This window comes from Sinocyclocheilus anshuiensis, unplaced genomic scaffold (assembly GCF_001515605.1).
Source record: "Sinocyclocheilus anshuiensis isolate Anshui unplaced genomic scaffold, SAMN03320099.WGS_v1.1 scaffold304, whole genome shotgun sequence".
Lineage (NCBI taxonomy): Eukaryota > Metazoa > Chordata > Actinopteri > Cypriniformes > Cyprinidae > Sinocyclocheilus > Sinocyclocheilus anshuiensis.
The window spans coordinates 125,005-135,934 of NW_015555737.1; the positions used below are offsets into that span (position 1 = coordinate 125,005).

At 35.4% G+C, this 10,930-nt stretch overlaps 1 protein-coding gene across 2 annotated transcripts in view; it reads right to left on the reverse strand.

Moving 5' to 3' along the window:
• Positions 1-714: 714 nt before the first annotated feature.
• LOC107673141 (transmembrane and TPR repeat-containing protein 2-like) overlaps positions 715-10,930 on the reverse strand; it is a 121,219-nt gene continuing 111,003 nt past the window's right edge. Inside the window, exons 10-12 of one of the 2 annotated variants that reach the window (XM_016466630.1) lie at positions 10,069-10,183; positions 5,167-5,230; positions 715-1,895 (exon numbers count right to left, since the gene is read on the reverse strand). In XM_016466630.1, coding sequence (XP_016322116.1) covers positions 1,716-1,895; positions 5,167-5,230; positions 10,069-10,183 — 359 coding nt within the window. In that variant the 3' untranslated portion in view covers positions 715-1,715. The remainder of the gene's footprint in view (positions 1,896-5,166; positions 5,231-10,068; positions 10,184-10,930) is intronic. The other variant, XM_016466628.1, reaches the window with a different exon arrangement.

The window sequence follows — 10,930 nt, forward strand, 5'->3', positions numbered from 1 at the left end:
TTCCGTGTTTGAGCAACAACATCACACTGTGTAACGTGTCATTTTATATATTAGGTTCCATTTATACACTCGAACATAGAAGAAAAATATTAAACCAACATTACATATAAACAATCCCTTACAAAACTATAGCTGTATATTGTTAGATGAGTGCAACAAGTGAGAAGATTTGTATTTGGTTAGAAGTTACCAGTCGAAGCTTTGCAGTTAAACTGAACCAATTCAGTCAAAGGACACTGCCAGCAGAACTAATCAATGTCCACGATCCTAATGTTCAGATCTAATAAACACTACCTTTCAAAAATGTGGGATTTTATTTGATTTATTTTTTATTTTTTTAAGTCTCCTGTGCCCACAAAGGCTGCATTTATTTGATCAAAAATACAGTAAAAACACCGTAATATTGTGAAATATTATTAAAATATAAAATAAATTTGATGCTGACTGATTATTCCAGTCTTCAGTGTCACATGATTCTTCAGAAATCATTCTAATATGCTGATTTGGTGCTCAAGAAGCATTTCTTATTATTAACAATCTTGAAAACGGTTATATATATTTTATTTCTATGAAAACAGTGATACATTTTTAATGACTCTTTGATGAATAGAAAGCACAGCATTTATTTTTATAGAAATCTTTTCAGTTTTTACTGTCATTTTCAATCAATGTAATGCATCCTTGCTGAATAAAAGTAATAATTTCTTTAAAAAAAAAATCTTACTGACCCCAAACTTTTGAACGGTAGTGTAATTGTGAATTAACACACTGCTGAATGTGATTTTATAACAAGTGAACATTTTCCATCCCCATCTTATATTAGTAATGCAACAAGTAAACAAAACCCACTGGATCCTTCTGTTACAGAACAGATTTTTTCGCAAAGTAAGGCAAAGAGAGCTTGCGAGTTCAATTTCTAACATTTCCTTCAGGCTATATAGCTTATCGAATGTCCCTTTCCTGTTTTCCTGTCATTTCTGGCAAGATTAATCAAATGGATCCAATTTCTTTAACCCAGAAGTTATCTAGTGTCGTGGGCAGGCGTGTCTGGATCGATGGAACGTTGATGGAACGTGCAAATGCATTTGCAAAAAATTCCGCAAACTTTACATATCATCCGTGCTACTATGTACATTGTCATTAAGTCTACAACCTCACAAATCGATAATTTTGACACAATGAATGCTTGTTTTTTTTTACAGTGAGAAACGTTTATGACATGTTTGGTCTATTTATCTCATTATTTTGTTGATGTTTCGATGATATGATTTTTTTTCGCGTTTCCATCAGCCATGACGTGCTCATTAAATATTAATGATTCCAATCATATGAATGAAGAAATGTACTGTACATGCAGAGTATAGCCTCATGGGGGTTGTAGCACTCTCATTCCTTCTCAATTTCATACAGCCTCAGGGCAAATATTGCCCTTCAAGACTATTAAGCATTGACTAACTAATTAAAATCTAATTTATCGTGAGACTTCAAGTATGTATCTATGGGCCACTTCAAGTTAACAACTCCCGACATGTCTGGGGAGCTCCACAGTTCTAGATTGTTGGTTTTACCAGACGTAGTTGCTCTCATATGTTCAAGCGTCCCATGAGGTAACCCAAGATTGAAGCCCTAGGATGTTGATTACCTCATTAGTGAGAGCTCCGAGAGAACATCTCCTTTACAACCTCAGTGAAGGTGCTCCATCAAATATGTCCAAGTCAAGGAGCCATGGTCCTCAAGCCCTGTTTTTCCATGATGTTCCATAGCTTCCGCAGGTTGGACTGAGTGATGGTGTCGTCCGGCTTCAGCTGCAAGGCTCGCAGATAATTGGCCTCCGCTTCTTGGAGTTTGCCGTTGAGATGGAGAATGGCTCCGAGGTTCATGAGGGCTGCGGGATACTGTGGAAGAAAAACACCAAATAGTCACTTTAAGGAAGCAAATAATGTCCTTTGCATGCTTTTTCTCAAGCAAACCAGGTTCCAGCGAATCACTGGCATTTCTGAAATGTTTTCAGGTTTACATGTCCATAAATTTAACCAGAATCTCTCTGTTATTCTACAGTCTATAACTCTCCTGGACGCATATCATCTGTTTTACTTATGTCAGGGTTACATGAGTGATGTTGAATGCATCAGGCTTCAATGGAAACAATATGTTGACTATGCTGATTCTTCTCACATAAGGAGATTTCAATAGATGCCTAAACTAGACTAAACTAGAACCTAAACTAAACCCAACATTCCATGAGTCCCGACATGGACGTACAAAAACATATTTGTTGCAGCACTTGGGGCTAAAACACAGGTTGGCATGACTAAATTTAATGTGTCAAAAATATTTCATTGCAAGGTGATGTGATTTAAATTAAAAACCATTTTTGGACATGCTTCATGCTTTACTTGCCACCTCTGAAGGGAGAGAGTCGTATATTATCTAACACTCATGAGAGTAAAACTAACACTAACTGAATTTTTAGGCCAGCTGCCATGGTTTTCCACACGGAAATGTAGAAGAAGATGATCGTTGTAGAATTACACAACGCATAAGTAATACATTAGCACTATTTGACCCAACACAGAGATGTCAAACCTCAAAACGAGACTGAGGGACAAATGAACTGCAAACTGTGGCATTAACTGCACTCGAGTGACACATTTATACCTTCCTCTCAAAACCAAATATATTCTAAGCCATATTCAGCAGTATTTTCACTAGCTTCAAGTACCAAAGTAAAAAAAAAAAAAAAAAAAAAAACCAAAAAAAAAAACGCACTGCAACGTAAGATTTTCATAAAATATAATAACTTGCCATTTCGGTTTGTTTCTCACCAAACCCTCAGTATACCTTCAGAATGCTTGGAATATACACCACGAGATGCATAGGATTATTTTACGACAAATATGCATCCGCTTAAAAAACAAAAAAAAAAAAAAAAAAAAAAAAAATCCATAGAAAAATGGAAAATGTACTTCTGTCAGGACATTTTCAGTTTACAGATGTTTTCTTTAACCCTAAAACACAACACAAAACAATATATAATTCAAGATAGCAAACACCTGTGAAAAATCAATTTGGAAAATTCCTTCATATCAACACAGTACACTGGACCCTAATTTTACAGACTTTTTAAAAGAGTGTTTATATGACAAATTGGGGTTTGATATGACCAAAAAAGTCCAAAAATCATGGTATGATTTATTTTAAATCACTAAAGTGATACTGTAAATCATAATATAGGTATTTTTTCCTCCATAAACAAATAAATGCATTGGTTTAAATTGTAATGGGATTATCCAGTTCAATTCTTTAATGAAAGTAATTTACCTAAATTTGATATTATTTTTATATCAAATTTAAAAAATAATAAAATTAAAACAAAGCTGCTTCGAAAAATGTGAAAAGATTTACATAATATTCATAAAAAGTCTGGCATCAGTGTAAAAACATCTTCATATTACAGCATGTAACACCTGAATTAAAAAAGACCCCTAATTTTAGTTTAAAACTATATTGAAAAGTCAAGCCCTGCAATTCATATTTGTATATGCATATTTGTGTTTGTATACTGTTCAGAAGGGTGTAACGTTTAAATTGTTGTTCATATAGAGACCCACCACATTAGATTTCACTTTAGAGTAGGTCCTTGTGCCTTTACCAGCCAAAATCTATGAATAACCGTCACCACAACATAGAGCCTTTCTAGATAGCATCAGGTGAGAGGAAGTGAGCAGCGGAGGGGAATCTGCCCCGCTGTGGCCTCAAGAAGTTTCCTGACCTCCCTGCTTCCTCTTCACCCTACACTCTAACCGCACAGTATCCCTCACAACACCATCCTGGCATGCAATCACAGCATCAGCGGTACCAGATGTGGAAAGGATCTTGGGACTTTTGTTGAAACAGCTGCTAAGGAGACAAACATCCCTGAAGACAAAAAGTCCAGACACTGTACAACACTGAAATAAAGGCAGCATTTAGAAAAAAATGAAGGTTTACTACTAGTATCAAATAACTTGATAAGTAATGTTTCTGAGCCCACTTCAAAGTAATAACGTAAAGGGAATAATAGTTTACATTTATTTGACAATCGCTGAAACACATATTCCCTGAATATTCATTAAAAACAAATTATGCTTATATTACATCTAAATGCTGTTTAAGAATGCTGTTAAATACAACAGCAATGGTAGTTTAACCAGTGACAAGAGTTTGGGGCAAAACTATCATTATTATTATATTTGTAACATTTCAAACTAAAATACCCTGTTTTCACAATTCACACACTAGAAAGTTATGCAAAATACTTGGTATGAAACCCAAAAGCATACATAGGCATCACTAAGAGATATATTTATTATATAAAATAAAGACAATCATAATAAATCAATTAATAATTTATAGTAATTAGCAATTAATAATTAATTTGTAATATTAATAATAATTGTAAGTCGCTTTGGATAAAAGAGTCTGCTAAATGACTAAATGTAAATGTATGTAAATTGTTTTGTTTTTTTTATAACATTTTCAGTTAAAATTGAATTAAATTAATTTGAAACTCATTCCACTCATGTTTTAATGAAGGTTCATTAGTCATATTCCACAAAACAAAAAACACAACAAGACACAACACAAACAACAAAACAAAACAAAAAACACAACACAAACAACAAAACAAAACAAAAAACACAAAACACAAAAAGACACAACACAAACAACAAAACAAAACAAAAAACACAACAAAACGCAAAACAAAACCATTTCCTTAATCTAAAGTTGACTTCACCTAATAGGCTTGAGCCTCATATCAGCCTTCCAAAATATTTCTAATTTTCTACATTTCCATTTTTTCATTTTGCTCTTCTGTCTGGTGAACAGGGCAACTTCCTTTCAGGCAGCTGCAAACTGAACATCAAACGCATCCACATATTCCAAAGAAATCAAACAACTGTGTGTTTTGCGAACTTCACAGTACACTTCCCTGACATACTGCGTCTCTTTAAAGTTTGAGACTGATGTTTTTTTGATGCAAACCCCAAAACCGCCAACAGAGCTTGTACAGTTGGTCACCGATACAACTTATGGGGAGCAGTTGAGTCACACCAATCATTTAAAGTCAACCACCATGTGTGTGCATGGCACACGTCCCATGTGCAGCACGGCTTAGGTACTTACATTGGGTCTCAGATTGGCTGCTTGTCTGTAGTACTTTTCAGCGGCATCATTGAGGCTGGCTTGCCTGAAAGAGCAAATAAACACTGCGTGTTACTTCATCCTGTTGCACAAGTTTATCGCTGGCCATTAAACCGTGGACTATTTGTTAACCAACTTTAATGCCATGGAAAACAGGGTTATAAAACTGCCTGACTTCACAATTTTTGAGCAGAAAATGTGCCCTCATTTCTTAGGTCATGACCTACAACCTATTGGATGCTCTTTGAAGATCTTTAGCGTTTACAACTCTAAGGTTTTATTTTTCATGGGAAAAAACCCCATCCTCTAGCTGCTTGTACCTGCTGGTAGCAATATCTTCTTTTTGAAGAGAGTTCAATATGGAGACAATGACCGTCGGCCAAGAAAGACTGGGTTGTAATGATAAAAGAGAGCTGAAGAGTTCCTTTATTTTTGATAGATGTCCGCTTTCCTTATACTGACCGGTTTTATAAACCCTCCTTCATCCTCAACAAAACTCTTTGCTGAAAAGAGCTAAGGTTAAACGTTTCAAGAAATCGTTTTTTATTAAGGGAAAATATGTATGTACTGTACTGTAATATTCAAGCAGTGAGATGATGGATAAATTATATGTGGGGAAACATTCCAGTTTCTTAACCTTGACAGAGAGATGAATGAGGAAAAAGATAAATTAAGACACTGGATTGAAATACAATTTAGGAGGACATTTCTACAAGCAAAGCTGAAGATGTCAAAAGTTGTTTTTAGGACACATGCAATGGCGGACAAGTTTGAATTCGGCTTGCAACATCTCCCAATCCCATTCTCAACATCCTCACTCTGCTATTCTATGAATAAAAAAGCCAAAAATAAAATTAAGTGCTGAGTGGGAGAATGTATGGGGTCAGGGTGAACTTCGAACAGCTAAACATGGTGTTGTCCTTCCCTTTGTACAGTAAGAGACGGCACTTTTAGGTCATTTTTTTTTTAGTTGGTTTGTGAAAAATCAGCTGTTATAGAAGTAGGTTACAATGTCCTTATAGTTTATCTACTAACAATAAAAAAAACTAAATAATAATTAAAATATTCAGGGAAACAATAAGAATAATTTAAAGTAGAAGGGTCATCCAAAACCATTATGTTCTTTGATTCTAATTGTAGAATAAGAATGTGACCTGACAAATCTGCACGGTGTGTATGCCTATATTTACAAATTACTGAAAACAGATCTAGATCAGTGATTTTTTTTTTAAGTCTAGTTGATGCCCAGTTGGTTTCTGTGTCAGCAAAAATAAAGTAAAATAATAAAATAAAGTAAAATAAAATAAAATGAAACAAAAATAAATAAAACGAGAATAAAACAATGGTTGCTTTTAAAAAATATTTGAAACATTAATTACTCAATATTTTGAATAATGATATTTACTAATTTAATGTATTAAATTTAGTACAATGACATTATAAAGATAACGTTGCATGTGACATTTACTTTTTTCCCTTAAAGGGGTCATATGATGCGATTTCAAGTTTTCCTTTCTCTTTGGAGTGTTACAAGCTGATTGTGCATAGATGAGATCCCTGAAGTTGCAAAGACTAAAGTCTCAAAACCAAAGAGATATTCTTTATCCAAGTTAAGACGCTGCCACGCCCCCCTAAAACGGCTCGTTCTAACACGCCCCCACATATCTACCTCACTATGTGGAAATATTTGCATAATGCCGCCCAAATGTGCACGCAAAGAAAGAAGGCGTGGTTTCAGTAACCGCATACACAAAATAATGATCTTTAAAAAAGCATCATATGACCCCTTTAAAATATATAGGTGCCTTCACCAAAAAAGTTTGAAAACCCCTCATTTAAATGATTTGTCTACCTGAATTAAATGGCATGAGCTTTTCTGAATATGTATATGGATAAAAATGACCTGTTAACTTTATTTAAAAAAAAGTTACATAAAAATCTATGGGATGACTGATTCTCAACAGTGGACTTAAGCATTTAACCGAAACCATGTGTTACTGTTCACCCTCCACAATTCTGTTTTACAATCCTTTCCTCCTGAACGATGAGTCTGTGCAATTTTCACATTCACATGCATGTAATAAAATGGGGCTTGATCGTGACCACAACTGTCTGCAGGGACAAAGGATTCTGTTATAATCAACTGTGGGAAAGTGAGCACCCTTAACACAGAGTCAAAACTGTGTTAGGACTGTGTTGGTCTTCACGACCACAACTGCAATAAATGGTGAAAATCTCAAAGACAGCATCAACTGGACCTCCCCAAGTCAGATATTAACCTCCAAAATACAATAAACCAAATGTTTAATTTTCGGCAACCAAACTTTTCCTCCACCCCACCGCAGTCTACTCATTATTTCATTCCAAAGTGGTCACCAACCTTCCGAGAAAAAGCATAAAATAATTCATGACCCGTTGATGCAACCATGTAAGAGTGCATTACATAAAAGCTTCTATGGTAAGCTTTTATTGTACAAAGCTATAGCTTTAACTCCAAAGCTATAACTCCTCACAAACAAATGGAGAGCTATGGATTATGGATTAATAACATGAGCAACACTGGCTGGAAGCAATTTATCCGAAGTCTGACAGCAATCGTCTTGAAATTTATTGTATAAGAAGGTGAATTACAAAAGAGGTGCTTTAAAGGAGATTAATTTAGACTTTAAGGAGAAGGAGAGGCTTTTAGCAGACGACTGTCAGAATGCTAAAATCCTCTCTAAAATGCATTTCAAATTTACCAATGGATCCTGTGCATCAGAATGAGTCCAAACAGCTGATAAAAACATCACAATAATCCACAAGTAATCCACACGACTCCAGTCCATCGGTTAACATTTTTTGAAGCAAAATTCAGAGTAATTGTAAGAAACAAATCCACCATTAAGCCGTTTTAACTTCAAATCGAAGCTTCTGGCCAAAATACAAGTCCGTAACGCTTCCTCCAGTGAAAAAGTCCATCTCTGTTGTCCTCTCACATGACAATCCACCAACATATTTGTTTAGAAGTGTTTTGGCTTGTAAACTGTGCCTGATCTGAGCATATTTCTCTCCTGATTCAGAAATTTATAGAGGACTCTTACTTTAGCTAGAAGCAATGGCTTGAAGTTAAAATGTCTTGATGGATTTTTTTGTTACAAACACACAGCATAAATTTATATTAATTGATGGACAGGAGTCTTGTAGATTACAGTGATCATTTATTAGCTGTCTGAACTCTCATTCTGATGGCACCCATTCACTGCAGAGTGTTGTAATGCCAAATTAATGCAAGTGATATAATGAAAAATAGTAAGTACATTTTCAGCAAATTTTCCTTTTTGGGTGAACTATTCCTTTAAAGTACTGCAGTTTAGCATACTACAAAAAAACACGTACAATGAATTGTCTTGAACTAAATATGATATTTTCACAGACAAACAAACGCAACAATAAGGGAGAACTTGTTTTGAAGTAGTAGAATGTGGCATTTTACTTTGCGAGGCAGTGACACGGTTTGGCCGGGGTTTCGAATTACCACTGCTCGTTTGAAGAGGGCAAGGAAACTGATAGTAAGGAAGCAAACGTCGGTGTCGGTGCAGACGGGCCCCTGAGAGCCACACATCTGAAGCGGCCTCGTACTTCCCCACCCCACTCAAATTCACCCCCCACCCGAAACCCTTCTGCAAGTCCTTCCAAGACAAACACACTAGGAACCTGATCTTCAAATGAGTCGGACCGCAAGCTAGCACGAAGGCAGGGGACACAGCCTAAGACTGCAATTAACAACCAAGTGTTCTTGTAGCAAAAAGCACCGTGCAAAATCTGCTGTAGGATTGGAATACTTTTTAGGAAGTGTGTAACTATATACCATGTGAACTCCATGTAGTAATTATCAGAAGTGTATTCAACAGAAACCTCGAGGCGAGGGTATTAATGCAGGCTTTCCATTACATGTCCTGCGGAGCACTGCAACGGAAAGAAAACAGCCATGCAAATGGGGAGGTGGAAGAAGTAAAAGAAAAAGAGAAAGAGATAGAAAAACATCCTAGAGCACAGCATGTTTTGCTTCAAGATCCAGACCTCACATTGGACATCAAGGTGGTAACCCGATATAGTAACAATTATTGTACCCCAAAAAACAAAAAAGGCACCATTCTTTATCGAAATTGAATAAACTCCAGTTAAATTTCTGGATTTGCACTGATTTTTTATTACGGTAGTAACAAAAAACAAAACAAAAAAAAAAAGTAAGTGGAATTGCAATGTGAATGTAAGTAAGCAGAATTAAAAACATAAATGTACATAAATTGTATTTTTTTTTAATTATAAATATAAAGTTTATCAAGAGCCTTGTTTGAAAATTTTGAAGAGTTTTATTAGCCTCACAGACAAACATCCTTCAATTTAATTGAATTTCTAACTCATGAATTCAATTTTTTTCAATTCGGAAATTTGTCCAATCCTGCTATGAAACTAAAAGTTTCCCTTAATAAATGAAGTATTTATTTATTTATGAAACTAATACTAGTTTCATAAAAACTAGGTAACTTGTATAAGTTATCTAGATAACTTATACAAGTTATAAGTTATCTATATAAGACTTATAGATAACTTCCCATAAATAAATAATAACCCTCTCTCTGTATGTATATAGTGTATCTGTATTTTAATGTACAAAGTATTTAAATTTTAATATATATATATATATATATTTATTTTTTTATTTTTTTCTGCTGGCTGCAACCCTGTAAAAACAAACCACATTTTTGGTTCGCAAACAACCAGTTGAGAACCAATATGGCTGCTAAGTGCTACAGAAATGTTTATACTTTGTCCAGGAATATGGGCATTTAATCATAGGAAAAAAAATATGTCCGTATGGATTTAGCGTGTCCTCCTCACCTGAGCATGTGAGCTGCACTGAAAACCACATCAAATTCTTCACTGTCCAACTGGGCGGCTTTCTCTGCCATTTCAGCGGCCTCCAAAAGCCGTGACTCCTCCAGCAAAAATTGACCTAAGGAAAAAAAAAAAGTGGGGGAATTTCATTTTAGGCATGTTTAAATTAAATGCTTACTCCTGTAAGGTTGTGGAAAGGGGACTGACTGGGATCTCAAACCTCAAACCTCTCGTTGCTAGAGGCATCAGTCAAGACTGAAGTGGAATAAATAGCCTGTTGCTATTTGCCGAAATGGCTCTCCACACTTCTGTACACTGCTGAGCCAAAACCAAACATTTTTTCCCAAACAGAAATGACCAAAGTAGAAATCTAAGAAGCGATGTAATCCAAAGTGAAGATAGCTAGAACGCTGTCATTGATTATGGCATTTTTTGGATGCCACAAATAGTTTTATACAAATATTACAAAAATCTGGCACAAAGCAGAGTCTTTCTCCCCATGGTAAATGACAGTGGCGGTCTATCATGCGAAACAGAAAATACTAAGCAGCCGCCACATTCTCTGATACAGTGGTTATGCACTAGAGAACAATAGAAGGAAATACAAGATCACCTTATGGCCTTTGGATAGTACGTGTTCTGAAGATGTCTGATCAGACACGTACTAAATTATATTATGCAGATGCCTTGGCAGCGATCGAGTGGAAAACATATTGTTGGGGTTAGCCTCTGATGCTGTGTTTATCTGGACTAAATCCATGCATGGGAGCATCCAGGGACAGGTCAACCATAAAAATCTAGGATCTGAGGAAAAGCATGGAAGACTCATTTGTCGAGACAAAAAAAAAAAAAAAAAAAACTTTTT